This window comes from Pelophylax lessonae (genome assembly GCF_965119305.1).
Source record: "Pelophylax lessonae genome assembly, chromosome: 1".
NCBI classification, from domain to species: Eukaryota; Metazoa; Chordata; class Amphibia; order Anura; family Ranidae; genus Pelophylax; species Pelophylax lessonae.
The window spans coordinates 320599739-320619004 of NC_138768.1; the positions used below are offsets into that span (position 1 = coordinate 320599739).

Below are 19266 nucleotides of genomic sequence, written 5' to 3' on the forward strand. Positions count from 1 at the left end.
GGCTTACTGAAAAGCATGTCCATGTACAGTATAGTATGCACATGGATATACTTTTCAGTAAGCTAACATTTCTGTATTAAAAATCCTTTTTTTTTTATTGGTCTTATGCAATAGTCTACTTTTCTGAGATACTGAATTTTGGGTTTTCACTGGCTGTAAGCCATATTCATAAAAATTCAAATAAAGAAATGCTTGAAATATATCACTCTGTGTATAACACATCTGTATAAAATATACGAGTTTCACTTTTTGAACTGAATTACTGAAATAAATGACCCTTTTGATGATATTCTAATTTTATAAGATGCACCTTGTATATATATTTGTCAAGGAAGTCTTTAAGAGCTATAAATCTTTAAAATAAAAATAGTAACATGCCTATAAAGGCCTATAATCTCATAACAAAATTTGTCTGGTATAATTATATATAATATGATAATACATATTAATAAATGTTTTCTCAATAAATGTATAAATCAATGTTTTCTCTTTACCAGGTATAAATTTGGCAGGTGGATCCGGAAACCACTGACAGCAAAGCTTTTTTTCCCACAATTGTTGTTAGCATTTCCTCAATATATCTAATGATTCCTGTATTCATTCTGGCTTTTATGACTATTCTGGCTCTGAGCACCATCATTGCAGTTTTCACAAACCTACTCATCATTGTTGTGAACCTTATAGATAAAGCCAAGGGAAAAAACTTCAGCTCATCTGACCTTATCGTGGTGACTCTCTGCACATCCAACATTATATTTCAATTCACTATGTTAATCAATGATTTTATTAGTTTTATTGAGAGTAATGTGTACTTTACTGATGAAGTCTTTACAGTGTCAGTTGTCTTTCTCGTTCTACCAATTTATTCCAGCTTCTGGTTTACAGTTTGCCTTTCCATAAATTATTACTTGCAGATTGTCATAACTTCTCATCCTTTTTTAATCCGTCTAAAGCTTGCAGGTGCTCAACTGATTCCACCACTCATAATGGTTTCCCTATTCATTTCATTGGCTTCTGGCCTCCCTGCAGCCTGGAACATCTACAGAGATCCTCTGGAATTAAATATATCAAATAATGACAGTGAGGCAGCATCATTCCCCAAACTGAGCACTGCATATCTTCTGCCCAGTAACCTTGTAAGCTGTTCCCTACCATTGATTTTAGTGGGAGTTGCTAATGGATTGATCATCAAGTCACTTCTTATCAACACTAAGAAGTCAGACATGAATTCAAAGGGCGAACTTAGTGCTAGGGCAGAAGGACGGATCCGGGCAGCCAGGACAATAAGCTGTCTTTTTATTTTGTATATGTCCTTTTATGTTGCTGAAATCCTGATGTTTATAGATATTTTCCCTCCGAGCAGCCCTGAATTCTGTACTTGTTTAGTGATCATCTATAGTTACTCACCTGCACAGTCAATTGTCCTTATTTTTGGCAGCCCAAAACTGAAACAAGTATTTGTAACTGTATTCCATTGTATAGGAGGCATCAACAAAGGGAAGCCAAGGACTCCAACTATTCTATATATCAAGCTCAGACATAAAACAGGTACACTTTCCAAAAGAGTGAACAATGTAATGAATACAGTATAGTAGGTTGTAATGACAGAACTACCCATATTACCAGCAAGCGATAAATTCAGCATACAATCGCCAGTAAACCTATATAATATCAGTATACACCTGCCCTTTTTATTTATCATGAACCTTTTGGTCCCAACTTTCAAAAAAACAGCTGAAGGTAACCTTCTAAATGCTGATATGGTAGGATTTTACTGCTGCATTGTAAAGGTTTATTTGGTATCTAGAAGAACCAACAAAAGCAGAAAATTGTCCACGACAGGCTTCAATTTCTCCTCTAGGCCCCAAAACCTATGAACTTTACTTATAAATAATGATCCCAGAAACAAAGCAAATCAATCACATGTAGCTCTTGCTTTTGTATTTCATTTATGTGAGACTGTGTGATTGGTCCAGATGTCTGGAAATTATGTTAAAGCCCAACTCTAGCCAGAGTGCGATATGGTTAAAAAAAAATTTCAGGTTTCATTTGTGTTATTGCCTCCATTGTGTTAGTGCCTCCATTTTCCTTATTTCCTGTCCAGGAAATGAAAACTGTGTAAAGGGCCGTACACTTGACGAAAATCTGATGAAATATCCTCCGATTTTTCTCTCTAATGCTCACGTTCACAACCGTTTTTAGTTGACAGTGCATAAATGTTCACAAAATTTCTCGTCCGATTTTTTTTTTTTTTTGGGGACATTTGTTCCTAGACTTCCAGGTCGTCAGCAACTTCAGATCATGCGCGGCTTTTCATATCCGATTTTTCATGGACGTACTGCATACACATTAAACGAAAATTGGTTGTCTGGGGACGGACGATAAAAATTTTGGTGTTTGTCCGTCCGTTTTTTTTAGTTGAAAATGTCGGGATCGGCTGCTGAAGGTTGTGTACACGCTAGCCGAAAATCTGACGATTTCACCTCGGGCGGGAATTTTCGGCAGATTTTCTACTAGTGTGTACCCCACTTTAGACATAATAAGAAGTCGGGTTTAATCTCCCCAATGAGGACCCACATAGCAAAAACACCTAGCAGAATTTTAATCCCTCCTTACCTCACCCAAAATGGTAGTTGGGTTGTCTACAAAAAAAAAACATACTCACACATACTGATATGTAATTCTGACATCATCAGAGGGTGCTGACTGTCTTTTCCAGGTTGTGGCCCTACAAATACCCGCATGTGTCAGGCCATGAAGAGACAACCAGCACCCTCTGATGTCGCAATGTGGAACATGTGCCATAGGGTAACCCATGACATAAGTATTTTAGGAGGCTGCAGGCCCTAAAAATGTAATTCTGGCTTAGGCATGAAGTAAGGAGGAATGAGGAGGGGTCCCTAAGAAAGTTATCCTTCCTCTCCCAAAAAAAAAAAATCAAATTCTGTGAAAGAAGTGGGGCAGAAGGTGAATAGCAGAACAAAGATGGGAAGGGTGAAGGTCCATTTTATTTAGTCAGCCTGTGCTTGGATTCATTATAATTTGAAGCATGCAATGTTAGTGGCTCAAAAATGCATGGAACACTTGCTTAAAATGGAACTTTTGTTCCATTTTAGTCCCGCTCGATCACTCTAGGTTGGCCCCTTTTGCAGGTATACCTATGTAAAACATTGAAAAATAAGTGTCTATACTGTGTAAAATCCAGTAATACATTGTCTTACCCTGCTCTCTACATGCTCAGTTGCTCCCAATTTTAGGCATTTTTAGGCAATTTATGAGTTTGCGGGGCCAATCTGCTGACAGACTCAGGGCAATTTCACACCATAGAAAATGCAGTCCAGATGCGTTCCGGATGCTTTTCTGCATACACGTTTTTAACGCATTTTTAATGCATTCCATTGCATTTTTCCGCCTCCTTTTTCTTCACCTTTAAAAAGGACGTGTATTTCAGTGCATTTTTGGTGCGTTTTTTTTTTTCTTAAATTTTTACAGTACAGTTCAGTGCAAAAAAATGCAGCATGTTCTACTTTTTATTCTGGAACGCACTGGAACTGACTGCACTGGTGTGACATATGCCATTGAAAACCATATAACCTACTATCCATGCATTTGTGATGCAGAAAAAAAACACACTAGACTGCATGTGGTGTGAACTGGCCCTTAAAGCAGAACTAAACCCTCCTATCCTTTACGGCCAAGGAAGCTGCTTCCATTTGATTTGCAACTGCCATGGTGCTGCACATGTGATCAGTTGTGACACCAGCCATTTGATGGTTTAACAGTTTGGTTGAGAACACAAACATATTTGACAGTTAGCAATCCCAGCATTCCAGGAATGTAACCAATTTTGAAACCGTTAAATCGATAGGTTTAGTTCCAATTTATGATTTAGTGCTGTTCAGGGGCTCTGGACTTCAGCAAAAAGAAGACACAGGAACAATGCTGGAGGTAATTTACAGCACACACTAATTTTGGTAGCATATTTATTCATGTAGAATGTATGTTCCTTGCTAAAGAACATTTTTTTTCATCAAATTGTTATAAGTAAAGTTCCGCATTAAAGAGTAACTTCAACTACTGTAGCTGCTAGGCTTGTGACGGTATCAGATTTTCATGCTGCGATTAATTGATTAAGGTTTTGCCACGTTATACGGTATTATCACTGTATTCTATTATTAAATTTAAATTATTAAATTTCCACCTCACTTCAATTTCATTGCTGAATTTAGGGGCTTTGGTTCACTTATGCACATTATTATATAGTCAGTCAGTACAGACTCTGTGAACCAGGCCTAAAATAGGTCATCAAGCAGTGTCTGGCCTAACTGGGATAACTGGTCCTGTCGCTCGGCTCCGATCCGATGGCCTGGTCATTAAGAGGGCAAATCCTTGTGGTCAAGAAGTGGTTAAACCTGAAGGAGGTGTTGTTTATAAATTACTTTACTATTGCTTTAGGCCTGGTTCACATGTATGCGGGTTGGTGGTTCACATGTATGCGGGTTGGCGGTTCACATGTATGCGGGTTGGCAGCCCACATTTGCACAGGCATAGCAGCCCATTGATTTGAACGGGCTGCTATGCCCTCATTTTCCGCAGAAAAAAGGTGCATGCAGCATTTTTTTAAAATTCAGTGGCCTTGAAATCCATCCTGCTTTTGCACCATGCGACTAACCTGCAGTTCCTGCTCTGGCAAGCTTTCTGCATTTTTTGTATACGTGGGCACGGCATTTAAAAACAGTTTGCGTGTGCAGCAACGGCAGGTAAGTCGCATGGTGCAAAAGAAGGATGGATTTCATGGCCACTGCATTTTTTTAAATTCTGCATGCACCTTTTTTCAGCTGAAAACGCAGGCATAGCAGCTCAAGCCCATTCACATCAATGGGCTGCTATGCCTGTGCAAATGTGGGCCCCCAACCCACATACATGTGAACCAGGCCTAAAGCAATAGTAAAGTCATTAATTGGTTAAACCTGCAGGAGGACCAGTGTTTTTATCTTGATTTGCCCCTTTAAAGACCAGGCCATCGGATCAGAGCGCCAGGACCAGTCATCACCAGGTAGGCCAGACACTGCTTGATGGCTATATAATAATGTAATGTGGGCTGCTATGCGTGTGTGTGTGTATATATATATATATATATTAGAGCTGCACGATTCTGGCCAAAATGAGAATCACGATTTTTTAGCTTGGAATAAAGATCACGATTCTCTGTGTAACAAAAAAAAAATTGTGATAACTTTACTGTTACGTTTTTTTTTTTTTTTATTCATTAAAGTCTATTAATTGCGTTTGAAAGACTGCGCAAATACAGTGTGACATAAAATATTACAACAATCGCCATTTTTTTCTGTAGGGTCTCTGCTAAAAAAATATATAAAATGTTTGGGGGTTCTAAGTACTTTTCTAGCAAAAAAAAAAAACTGATTTTAACTTGCAAGCAACAAGTGTCAGAAAAAGGTCCAGTCTTTAAGAGGTTAAACTTCCTTTCTCCCTGGCAGAGGGAAGGAAAAGATACAATGTAATCATTTTTGTTTATAGTTAGGAGACTTAATGCTGAAAGGCGTTAGCTGTGTGAGTGAATGAGTCATCCAGCTCACTGAAATGTATCAATTCACAAGTCAGACCCAGGAGCAGAGAAACTCGGTATTTTAAAAATGCCACAATAACAATACCGTGGCTATGCAATACCGCGATATATCGAATTACCGAAAACCGGCATATGTCTAGTAGCTGCTCACTTTTAAAAAGTGGGCACTTACCAGTCCATAGAGTCCAGTGCTGTCTTTTCACAGTTGAGTCACAGCCAGCTCCCCACTGTGTATACCTCAGATGACGCAGCACCGAGGGATTGGTCCTGCAGCCTCTTGGGGCATGTGAAGTGTCCCAGGAAGCTCTTGGGTGGAGCCAGGGTTGGTACAAACAATGTAGTTATTGTCTAAGTGAGAATTAACGAAGTGGGAAAGGGTACTTGTCCAAAAAAATACCTGTTCCCTGCATAAAAAAAAAATGTAATGTTTTAGGGGCAGGGTGGGGAGGAGGATGAGTTGTAATTTAACTTTTGAGAACATCTACCAAGACTATAGGCATTAAAGCATTTACATATTTTTTTTTCACAATAGTAAACTTTATTCAAAAGAGAATTGTGGAACAAAATGCATTACAATAGTAAAGTGCATTCAGTATCAAACAAATTATTAAGTAACATTTAACATCATGAATACATATTCTTAACAAGCAGCAGGAGAGCTTTTTAAAGCCAACCCTGACGTCTCGAGCTGCATGTACTGTGAAGTACTTCATTCACAAATATCCTTAAAGATCACAACAAAGACTCTAAATTCAGGATACAGTCCAATAGCTTAGCAGCACCTGCTGGCTGTTTACATTAGAAGAAGATTTGCTAATATTCTGCTGCAACAGAAAATGTTATGAAAAGATTTCAGTACTTGAACCAGGGGCGTAACTACAGGGGTTGTAGGGGTTGCAATCGCTACCGGGCCCCATGCTCCAGGGGGCCCGGTAGCAAACCAGTGGGTGAACTTCCAGGATCGCAAAGGTCACACTTGCGACCGGACCCTGGCATTGCACCACTGTGGGGAGGCCCCAAGATTGCAGGAACTGGGCCCACAAGATTGCAGGAAGGGGGCCCACTGCAGAACTTGTGAAAGAATCCTGCTGCGGGACCGTAATAAAAGGCCATGCAAGGAGTGTAAAGAGCCCCAGGATTCGTGGGAAGAGCCCCAGGCTTGAAGGTAAGGGCCCCGGCCAGGGGTCTGGGGGGCCCTTCATGGTTTCTTGCATCAGGGCCCTGAAGGTTCTAGTTACGCCTCTGACTTGAACTTTGAAGACAAATTCTTTTACAATGCCTATAGGCTACAGGAGTGAATGAGGGCTTATTTTAAAGTGTTTTCCTGCTTGTTTGGAATATGTAAACACCTTACTACACATAGTCTGGGCATAGGTTTACTAAGTGCAGATTTAAAGGAAGGAATGTGAGCACCAGAAGGTGTAGACACAGTTTTTTTGTATTACATTATAACTGTTTGCAGCATAGTAATGCTATTGCTTTTTTCCACACAAACATTCAGTGGTCAGTCCAGGGTGACTCCAAGAATAAACACTTTAATAATATTATAAAGCACATATATACAGATAGGGGATGTTTTATCCTATTATCTCTTAACTAAAATACATACAGACCTCACAATTCATCAAGTCATGTGCCATATCTTGCTCGGTGATTGCATTGATCACCGCTATGTTATTTAATGCTAGGGACAACATAAAAAGACTAGAAGCACCTATATTTAATCAGACTAGAAGCACCTATATTTAATCATTCTAGTACAAACTACTGAAAGATGACTTTCAAAGAGCAAACATCCTAAAAAGAATTTCACACATGCAGTTCTCACATTGCGTACAAAAGTAATAACTGCTGCACACATTCTATTTCTCTGTTAAAATCTATTCTGAATTCTCTACACACAAGATCAAAAAGGTATTGCTGTAGTAGAATTTTGGTAAAATGTTGTATATATATCAGTAGTGTCAGAAATTATTTTGGTTTTAAAGCTAAAGTGTAGCAATTTAAAAAATGTAGCAGCTTCTAAATAGGGATTAGCAAATTCTCAACTTAAATTTTGCTTGGAAAAAAAATGTTTTCCCTTTTATTTAAAGGGTGTGTGTGTGTGTGCATGTGTGTGTGTGTGTGTGTGTGTGTGTGTGTGGGGGGGGGGGGGGGGGGTAGTAGTTAGGGTAGTTTATTTTATTTAATGCAGTGTTCTTTATGCTTTTGTTTTTTTCACTCTTTCCCCTGATTTCTTTTTTTTTTTTTTTAATGTAAAACAAAGGTCAAATTATAAGGGCAAAACATAGGCTGTTTTTAAAGCTCATTTCAACATTATAGTGGTAGTAAACTGGTCCACTGCAGATTTATACCATACTGTGCTAGTATGCACCATTTATGACTGACTTAATTTTTAAATAGAGCATTTCAGTGCGGAGCTGCTACCTCTCCCGGCGCTTCCATCATTGTCCATTCTTCCTTCTGGGTTTGTGCTCTCCGGCCCCGATGATGTCACTCCAAAGCATGTGCATTGGGTCATCATTGAGGCATGGCGCGCTGTGCATCACAGCACAGTGTCAATGTGCCATGAATGCAGAGCGTACTGTACATGCATTAGTGATGCCATCGGCTTGAGCTGATTTCAGTTAATAGTTTATTACCGCTTTAAAAACTGCAAAAAAATATATATCCACCCGGCCTCCAGTGTTTTTTTTTTTTTTCAAATAGAGTGTGTTTCAGGAAATCTCAAAATCGTTTTTTGGCAAAATTGTGGATAAATTAAACTTCTCGGTTTCTTCTAACCTGACAATTTTTTTCCACTGTTATGTCACTGTTATGTTCATTCTTCAACTTTTACTGGCTTCTATTTAAATTCTTATTCCTGCCAAACTGTCTGGATTCAATATTGTAAAAAAAAAAAACACACTGGCCATGCTCTGCCCACTCCATAACTATGTGCTCGTTAAATGTAATGTCGCTGCTGATGAGGGATGGAGGCTTGCTGATGACTGCACTGTTTAAGCTCATGGAAGCTTCTGTACACATTCAGCAGTCTATATGACATTCTGCTTCTGCCCTGAATGGGCTGTCAATTGAAAAAAATACTTTTAAATGCAATAAATTAAAATTCACTGGTAATTAATGTATTTCACAACAAAGTTGGACATCAGAAATAGAAATAAAACTCTAATTGGCTAACTTCAGTTTTTAAGTCCAACTCTGGGCTCCCCTTCTTACAATCCAGTGCTCCCCCTATCTCCCTACTGTTGTTTTTATACTTACATTTTCAAGATGTCATTAGGCTGGTGTTGTGACACACAGGATTCTCTTCCTCTTCGGATCTTCTCTGGCAGTGGGCGGTTCTCTACGATACAGAGAACAGCGTTGGCGTGATGACGTCAGTGCCACACTCTGAATCTTTACATTGTGAGTGCAGAGCATTGCAGTGATGTCCCCCTTATTTAACCCAGAAAACTGAGAAAATGTAGTGGCAAAAGGAATAACCATGGGGCACAATTTCGGAGGTGGATATTGCAGTTAAAGTTGCTTTCCTTATTTTAAACCCCTGCTGGGGAATATTTATTTTAAATATGGAACACTATTAATATTAAATTATTTCATCTTTTTCTAAGTAAAAGTAGAAAACAGAAACAAGCAGTGGTTTTACTATCATTTATTTATGTCCCTTTCAGTATAACAGAAAGTTTCAGAGCTTGGAAACTAGAGGTATTTACAGCTGTGCTTATAAGTTTACATACCCTGGCAGAATTTATGATTTCTTGGCCATTTTTCAGAGAATATGAATAATAACACAAAAACTTTTCTTTCACTCATGGCTAGTGTTTGGCTGAAGCCATTTATTATCAATCAACTGTGTTTACTCTTTTTAAATCATATTGACAACAGAAACTACCCTGTATCATTCATATTCTCCGAAAAATGGCCAAGAAATCATAAATTCTGCCAGGGTATGTAGACTTATGAGCACAACTGTATCAACATGGCTATGCTGAGATGGAAGTGTGTATTAGGTAAATCTGGACAATGATGGACTTTTCTTGGTAACTGATTTCTTGGCATCAAGTAATTGGTGCTGATAATATAGTCTATATTTTTATTGCGTTATACATGTGCTTTCCTGCCAATCATTTTTCAATTTTGTAACAATTACTATTTTCTTTATTAATTTACTAAATGTTTTGTCTCATTTTTGTACTCAATTAAGCTGGCAACTGCTGAAAAGACTGATTAAAAGATTTAAAATTGACTTATTGACTATAATAAAAATGTAATCTAAAATCTTGTCAGAGTTGTATTGTATTATCATGTATGTCCTGAGTTGTGGAATCTTTAATTGCATGCCCTCAATTGGTGAGGATCCAGCATCTACAATCTCTGTCTTCCTGTAAGACACACATCATCATATACATCACACTTATGTCTTTACTTACATGAAAGTACTAATGCAAACCATGCTAAATTCTTGAGCATATTAGCTTTATTCTTAGAGTTGAAGATATTGAGTGGTGAAGAACTTGCTGCTTGTAGACAGCAAGGCGATGTGATCTTTGCATCCTATAGAAAAATAGCATAAAGAACATTTGACTGCTATGGGACCCAATAAAATAGGGAGACCTGTACAGTTAGCTGCATAATTGTATATCCACGCAGTAATATAGTAATTCTGACAATCATAACAGCTTGCTTCAAAGTTACTATGGTATGCCATACTCCTACTACAGATAAAAACTAAAGAGTTCTAAAATTGATATGGCTCATACATTAGTAAAAGAAAGTAATGATGTAAATAACATATAAAATGCATAAAAATATATGTGTGATTTTGAACACAGTGGGGTCTATGTATAAAAAACGTGGTTATGTATAAAATCCTCGCTACCCATTTGTTAAGCCATTTGTTGAACCTCCCAAATGAATGTGCAGCTTTTAAACATTGCAGTGCAGAATTTCCATATTAGTTCTCCTTATGATCAAATGTTCTTAGCCCATAGTGTTAGGCTATTTTGTTTATTGGACAAGTGTACTTAATACTTTTTTTTTTTTCTTAGGAATGAATATCAAATATTGGAGAATGTTACATTTGCCCTGTGAAAGGCAATACAGCACTGACATTTCACACATATTACAAAATAGATTGGGTATTATTTATGATTTTTGTGAAAATGTATTATACGTACATAGACCCCATTGTATAACCACTTGAAGACCAGGCCTTCTCTGGCACTTTGTTTACATGTAACAATCAGGTTTTTTTTTTTCTAGAAAATTACTTAAAACCCCCAAACATTACATATATATATTTTTTTAAGCAGAGGCCCCTAGAGAATAAATTAGAGGGTTTTGAAATTTTTTATGTCACACGTTATTTACACAGCATTTTTTTAAATGCAAATTTTGGGGGAAAATACACTTTTTCATTTTTAATGCAAAAAAACACAATGCAGTGGGACCGGAGAGCCCAAGAGAGCTGCAGAAGGCAGGGGTAGGGTGCAGGCATCACCCCGCTACAACCACTAGGCACGTGATTTGGTGGAAAGTGGATAAAGTTATATTGAACTGTCTAATAGATGTCTCACTGTATGTTTAGCAGTATAAAATTCTGTATGCATTAGGCTTATTGAAATTGCAGTGTGGTGAACTAGTGTAGTTCAATGAGACATTTCAAAAAAATTTCAATGTCCGCTTTTGTACTAAGAGCTCTCTCTTCATATCCCAAAATGCTGCAAAAAGGAAGAAATAAATCAGTAAATAGACATACAAACAGAACATTTCCCAGCACACTTACCAGCTAGCCTGCAAAAAACCCAAATGGACCCTGTCTAACAATTTACGTTAAAAAAATCTGGGGTTTTTAGTTGCACACATTTGCAAATTAATGTGGAAACTGTGCTGGCTCATCAAGAATCTTCAGAAGTATGGCAACAAATAAATTTGCAAATATTTGTTATTAGTGTAAATTGTTAGAAAGGGTTTTTTGCAGGCTAGTTGGTAAGTATGCTGGGAATTTTTCTGTTTGTTTATATTCTGTAATGCCCTTCCATGTGTACCTTACTTCAAAAACTAGTTTTAAATTGGAGTGGTTGCCATTCTTGTAAAGCTTGCTCGTTTGAATTGGTATGGGGACACTTTGGATGCCTTCAGCTGTCATTGTGCTTTTGCTGGACTTCTAATGTGTCCCTGCACCTTTAAGAATGAATGGGCTCCCTCCAGACACATCTGCCCTTAGTTTATCCATTACTTTATATTCTCTAATTTGGAGACTCACAAATTTAATTTGACTTGGGATCACACTAAACAGAGGAGCCTTGGCAAGGCAGTGTAGCTTCCACATATATTTGCAAATGCCTGCAACTAAAAAATTGTTGGACAGGGTACTGTTTTTTTCTGCAGGCTAGCTGGTAACTGTACTGGTAAATTTTTTGTTTGTGATGTGTAATGTCCTTCCATGTGCACCTTACTTTAAAAGCTAGTTATGAATGGGGGTGGTTGTCATTTTTGTTTAGTTAAAGGAGAAGTATGGGCAAAGCTCTTTTGATCATACTTCTCTGGGTCACAGGAGTACACTTAGTTCTGTACTCTGACCCAGATTTAATCCAGGCTCTGCAGAGATCCCAACAAAAATGTTGGGATCCACTCAGACGCCTGACCAGCAGCTGGCTTAGCCTCCCCTCCTAGTGTGCAGTTGAGAACCTGAGCCAACTGCTTCCGCCTTCTCCACAGCCTGGCGCTCCAGTGAGGACTGGCAGTGTGACGACTGGCAGTCACAGCACTCTGCTCAGTGAAGAGCAAGAACTGAGCAATCAAGGGTCATGTGATCGCTCAGGTCTCTGTCTTAGAGCTGGCGGGCCACAGCTGCAGCATCGGGCCAATGCTGCAGCCACATAGGATAATATGTATGTTTTTTTTTTTTTTGTAGCACCCTCCTAGATAGTTGTTAGGATTAGGTAAATTTAGTTTGGTTCACTATAATCAGCGTGACTGCGTGTGATATTTCTGGTCTGTTCAGTCTTTCTGTGGCTGCAGGATTGACTGATTCCCTCTGGGTGGTCCAGAAATGTTCTGAAAGTTAGTGGGAAGGAAGTTTCTAATCAGCAGCTAAATATTCATACAGCCCTGGCCAATCCCTGGGGAGAGGTGCCCAGATGGTGACTGGGAGTCTGTATAAATACTCTAGAACAGTGAGCAGCTTGGTATTTTTCCCTGATGAGGAGATCACAACTTTGGGGGCTGCTAGTTCTGCCATGTGCCCGTGGGTTGTCAAGGTCTTGGTGTGGCTAACTGGAGGCCTATGCTTCTAAGAGTTGCTGAAGCTGACCGAGGGGTTGTCGCCTGAGGATCAAGTCTGGTACCATGGGGTGACATTGGATATAAGGAGGCAACCAATTTTTTTAGAACATTTAAAGAGATCCTAAAGACTGTGCTGATGCCATCCCTCTTGTTCTAGAGTAAGCGGGTTTAAAGGGGACATAGTGTCCTGTGTCTTAAAGAGCTTAGTCTATTTAATTCTTAGTGAAATAACTTTGCTCGGATTGTCCAGTGTCACATACCTGACTGGAGGCTGAAGTGACGAGAGGGATCCCCTTACGGCTGAGTGCAGAGTACCCCTAAAGGGTGTGACAGAGGGTGCTATGCCCAAAGATGCATGGGTTGCCTTGAAGATGAAGCTGCCTGATGGTTCCAGATGGGAGGACACCCAAGAGCAGAGAGAAGTAGTCACAGCAGATGATACTCTGGAGGTGCTGTTGGATCTTGACAGAAGGATAAGGCAGGAAGCAAAGTCAGGAGCAAGGGCCGAGGGTCAAACACGAAAGGTAAATCAGGAGCAGAGGCAGAAGCGTGGTCAGGATTCAGCCAGGGTCAAATACAGTATGTCAATCAGGAACAAAGGCAGAAGCAGGTCTGTGGAGCAAGCCGGGGTCAGAGCCACGATAGAAGCCAGAACAGGTCAGGGGGGAGCAGGGCTGGTAATCAAGCTGATGATTTTCCAGCAATTTGTGAGAGAAGCTGCTGTCCTTATATAGGCCAGTGGAAGCTGGCAATTATCACGCTTTGCGTGCACTGCCATACTGGCTATTGAATAGATGCTACAAAATCTTCCCTGACATCCAGAGAGGAAGATAAATCTCCTCACATTGCTACTATAAAGCTCAGTCCATCATGTTTTTAATGCAAGTTTAGCTCCCAGTTCTACAAGAGAAAGTTCAGTGTCCTGAGATCATTACTAAGGGTTACTGGAGTATTCTACCATTACCTATCCAAGTTCTTATTAAAGCATCATAAAAAGCATACCTCTAGGCTGGGTAATGACTGGTAATGAGCCTAAAGAGTGATTATAATTGTGTGTTTTGCTGCAAGGATATTACTGGGAAAAGGATTTGGACAATCTACCGAACGGCTCCTACGGGGGTAGCGCTACATTTTAATCCCACACTTCTCTTTTACTAACCTTATCCTTTCCTCACTTCTGCTTGCAGTGCCTAGGTGAGGTTGACATCACCATTCTTCCACTGAGATTCCCTAGAATTCTGGGTAACCCAAATCTCATGAGAAGACCTTGCTGCTTTTTACTGTAACATCATCTTATGAGATTTGTGGGCCTTGGCATTCTCCAGGATCTCATCAGAATGAAGGCACCCCCTTTAATACAGAATCCAGAGAGAAGGGTAAATATATTACCTACCTTTTTAAGCCCATAGGTTCTTTTCTGTTTTTTTTTTTACAATGTTTTAAGATGGGAGAGAGGGTGAGGGTCCCTACTAAATAAGCTGATCTTGCATAGAGTACAAGATTCATTTTAAAGTATGCACTAGTTTACCCTGCTGGATTATCTAAAGATTGTAGGTCTGCATTTCAGTACAGTATAAACCATCAAGAGATGTTGTTCTGCAGTGATTATAAAGTTGATGTGGAGAAGAGTCAAAAATTAATAAGATAGCAAATGTGTACCCGTTCATAGATGTTTTGGTCTATGAGTGATTTAACACACTGGTATGCATTACTAAGCAATTAGACAATATTTTACCTTATTTTGTTAACTTGGCTGGTTCATTAAAATGATCATGGGGAGACAAGGTTTGGTAAGAAAAAAATTGTTTATGGAGTGCTCATTGAGAATTGGGATGCAAAGCAGTATAGAAGAAGGTAGATAGAGAAGAAGGAAGAAGATGGAGAAAGAAAATGGAACCTTCTTATTGTCGCCCAGAAAAGTCAGAGGGGTAGATGTCCATGGCAGGGGATGGAGGGTGGAGATGGTCAAAAGAATACAGAATAAATTAGGATAAATGAGGAAAGAGAGAGGAAGTAGAATGTGAGCTGATAAAGGGTAGCAGAAATTGAAAGATGGTAGAAAGTAGATGGTAATGGACAGGGTAAGAGAGAAATTTATAGGCACCTGTTAATGGACATTGATTGAGATGGCCAAGCGTGATCTGATCATGGTAAATTGTAATCATAAGTGGTGCCGCGCTCCTGAAGCAGCCAGTGTTAATATCCTTTTAAATCTGCATAAAAAGCAATGTGTAAAAACCAACAGATCAAAACTAACAGTGACAATGCAGTAATTAATAATTCCATAAAATGTCCTTTAGTGCATATTAACTTGCATGCATTTGATCTTTCATCAATAAAACATGTAATCCCATATCCAAACTTGTGTTTCCTTAATTAGTGTTTATCACTATGTGCTCTAATTAGCTGCATGCGTTGGTGCTTACCCCCTTTATCTCATCTGGGGGATAAGACCAACCAACGGTCTATAGTGTTTTGTCCATCTATGGGGATGCAGTTTTACTTCTCTGCTGGCAGCCTTGGGGTTAAAAATCCTCCTTTCTTTATGATTATCTCCATTCACCCATATCATAAAAAGAGAAAGCTGAACATAGTGCATACAATTTTAAAACAACCTGTTTTATTCAATGCTAAGGTATAAAAACATTCACATTTTGTAGGTGCTGTGAGTGCACCAGACTGTAAAAAGCATGCAATCCTCACAATGCAGATAAATAACAATCAGACAGTATGTTACCGCAGTGTACTCTCCATGCGCGCCTCAGCGTAACATCAGACTGGCCCCTCCCCTACATGTTATGGCACAGGGACACCTGGCTTTTTCCATAGAAAGAATAGGTAGAGTGGTTGGTTGAGGAGCAAGGTTGAAGAGGTTTGTTGCTGGGGAGAGAGGTAGACCAAGACCTTATTGTTAGGTAGTTGTTGTTGAGGCAGCATGAGAATTAAAGTAGAACCATATACAGTATCTCACAAAAGTGAATACACCCCTCACATTTTTGTAAATATCTTATTATATCTTTTCATGTGAAAGGAAGTAATGGCACTTTGCTAAAATGTAAAGTAGTGAGTGTACAGCTTGTATAGCAGTGTAAATTTGCTGTCTCCTCAAAATAATTCAACACACAGCCATTAATGTCTAAACCGCTGGTAACAAAAGTGAGTACACCCCTAAGTGAAAAAGTTGAAATTGGGCCCAAAGTGTCAATATTTCGTGTGGCCACCATTATTTTCCAGCACTGCCTTAACCCTCTTGGACATGGAGTTTACCAGAGCTTCACAGGCTGCCACTGGAGTCCTCCTCCACTCCTCCATGATGACATCATGGAGCTGGTGGATGTTAGAGACCTTGCGCTCCTCCACCTTCCATTTGAGGATGTCCCACAGATGCTCAATAGGGTTTAGGTCTGAAGACATGCTTGGCCAGTCCATCACCTTTACCCTCAGCTTCCTTAGCAAGGCAGTGGTCGTCTTTGGTGTGTTTGGGGTCGTTATCATGTTGGAATACTGCCCTGAGGCCCAGACTTCGTAGGGAGAGGATCATGCTCTGCTTCAGTATGACATAGTACATGTTGGCATTCATGGTCCCCTCAATGAACTGTAGCATCCTAGTGCCGACAGCACTCATGCAGCCCCAGACCATGACACTCCCACCACCATGCTTATCTGTAAGCAAGACACACTTGTCTTTGTACTCCTCACCTGGTTGCCGCCACACACGCTTGACACCATCTGAACCAAATAAGTTTATCTTTGTCTCATCAGACCACAGGACATGGTTCCAGTAATCCATGTCCTTAGTCTGCTTGTCTTCAGCAAACTGTTTGCGGACTTTCTTTTGCATCATCTTTAGAAGAGGCTTCTTTCTGGGACGACAGTCATGCAGACCAATTTCAGTTTCAGGGTCTTGGCAAACTTCTTATAGCCTGGGCCATCTTTATGTAGAGCTACAATTCTTTTTTTAGATCGTCAGAGAGTTCTTTGCCATGAGGTGCCATGTTGAACTTCTAGTGACCAGTATGAGAGAGTGAGAATGATAACAACAAATTTAACACACCTGCTCCCCATTTACCCCTGAGACCTTGTAACACTAACAAATCACATGGCACTGGGGAAGGAATATTGGGCCGAATGTGGACATTTTCACGTAGGGGTGTACTTACTTTTGTTGCTGCGGTTTAGACATTAATGGCTGTGTGTTGAGTTATTTGGACAGGACAGCAAATTTACGCTGTTATTCAAACTGTACACTCACTACTTTACATTGTAGCAAAGTGTCTTTTCTTCAGTGTTGTCACATGAAAAGATATAATAAAATATTTACAAAAATGGGAGGGGTGTATTCATTTTTGTGAGATACTGTATATATATATATATATATATATGCTGCAGCATTTTAGTTAGACCTCCTGCAATGTTTCTTTTGCAGCTTCCTGTGATAGGGTGACAATGCTACTGCATTGCTCCTGAATTTAGAACAGTATCTTCACCATCATGTAGGCTGTGCTTGTTTGCACTACCGTGTAAAAGGAAGACAATGCAAGGGGCGTGGCTATCAGAATCATAAGCCTGTAGCTTGTCAATGAGCACCTGGCCACACCTAGTCCTGCCCACTGCTTTTTGAAAAGGCTGCATTGCCTCTTTTGCTGAAACCATATCACCATGAGCTGCAGTGTCTTGGAGGGGGAGAGTGTGAAAAGAGAAGGAGGCACAGAGAAATAAAGCTAACTAGGTGGAGGGTTCATATATGAACTGATCATCTCCATCACTAGACATGTGCAATTAGTTTCGTTACAAATTTGTTTTCGGACGAAATTTAGCATATTCGTTCATTTGGGAACATCTGAATGAACGAAAGACTCTTTTGACAAATGTGTACGAAAACGACTTATCAGAAAGAACGAAAATCCAAAAGAACGAAAATCTGAAAATACAAAAATCTGAAAGAACAAAAACGTTTCAACCTACAAGTTTGACTAATCAATTATATTCGGGAAATTTCTTTTTTCGTATTTTCGTTCTTTCCGACTATTTGTTATTGCTGAATATAAAGAAATAATTGATGAATGTATTCGTATTCATAGTTCTTTTGGATAAATTAGGATTAATTTAATTTTCGGATGGGCAGTGTTACTGTGTTATTTCTGGCCCATGATCTTAATTCCCTTGTGTGTTTTTCTGGGTCAGACTGAATTCCATCCAGAGTCCAGACAGGGTGTGGTGGGCCGGTGACACTGTTTTGTTGGATTTGTGAATCTCTTGTGGCACAGAGAGTGAGAGATAAATTATTACATATGCATCCGACGTTATGAATTATCCAAAGTAACAAATGCCGATCATAACGAATTATCCCATAAATGAAAAAAAGAAAACAACAAAATGAATAAAATTAAAACAAAACCTATTTTTCAGCAGTGCACGTCTATTCATCACATTACCTATAATGTGTGACATTGTGGTGCAGCTGTTTGCACTACACATGACAAACTTCTGACAAGGGTTGGTACTATATCAAAGGTGTGATGCTTAGAAAGGTGCAGAGCTTAGCACATGCAAGACCTCAACATATTTGCCATAAAAAAAAAACGGCAATTGTTTATAATATTATTTCACATTTGTTTTACAAACCTAAACTGTTCCAGCTTGGATTAATGTAAGTATCCAAATCTAGTGTGCGCTAGATGTAGTATAGGTTTTTTGTAAGAGTAGGTAAATTGAGTTAGATCAGGGCTAAGCCTTAGCTGTTGAATCTGGATCAGGGTTCAGTGACTCAGGTCTGGATGACTCATCTTGACAGCTCCTCTGGTGCCATCCCTTGGTCTAGAGGTTGTAGAAACTTCTAAAGCTAGTGGGTGGAGGTTAGGAGGCGCTGCCTGGAATATTTATGAGGCATCGATCAATCCCCAGGTATGGGCTGGCAGAAATTACCTCATACAGTGGGTACGGAAAGTATTCAGACCCCCTTAAATTTTTCACTCTTTGTTATATTGCAGCCATTTGCTAAAATCATTTTAGTTCATTCTTCTTCCTCATGAATGTACACACAGCTCCCCATATTGACGGAAAAACACAGAATTGTTGACATTGTTGCAGATTTATTAAAAAAGAAAAACTGAAATATCACATGGTCCTAAGTATTCAGACCCTTTGCTGTGACACTCATATATTTAACTCAGGTGCTTTCCATTTCTTCTGATCATCCTTGAGATGGTTCTACACCTTCATTTGAGTCCAGCTGTGTTTGATTATACTGATTGGACTTGATTAGGAAAGCCACACACCTGTCTATATAAGATCTTCCAGATCACAATGCATGTCAGAGCAAATGAGAATCATAAGATCAAAGGAACTGCCTGAAAAGCTCAGAGACAGAATTGTGGCAAGGCACAGAT

At 39.3% G+C, this 19266-nt stretch overlaps 1 protein-coding gene across 1 annotated transcript; it reads left to right on the forward strand.

Moving 5' to 3' along the window:
- Positions 1–510: 510 nt before the first annotated feature.
- LOC309545462 (taste receptor type 2 member 40-like) lies at positions 511–1592 on the forward strand (the record flags this gene model as incomplete). The annotated part of the gene is made up of 1 exon (XM_082244666.1): positions 511–1592. Exon 1 carries the CDS (start codon positions 585–587, stop codon positions 1590–1592), a length of 1008 nt encoding a protein of 335 aa, XP_082100792.1. The 5' UTR covers positions 511–584.
- Between the last annotated feature and the right edge of the window lie 17674 nt (positions 1593–19266).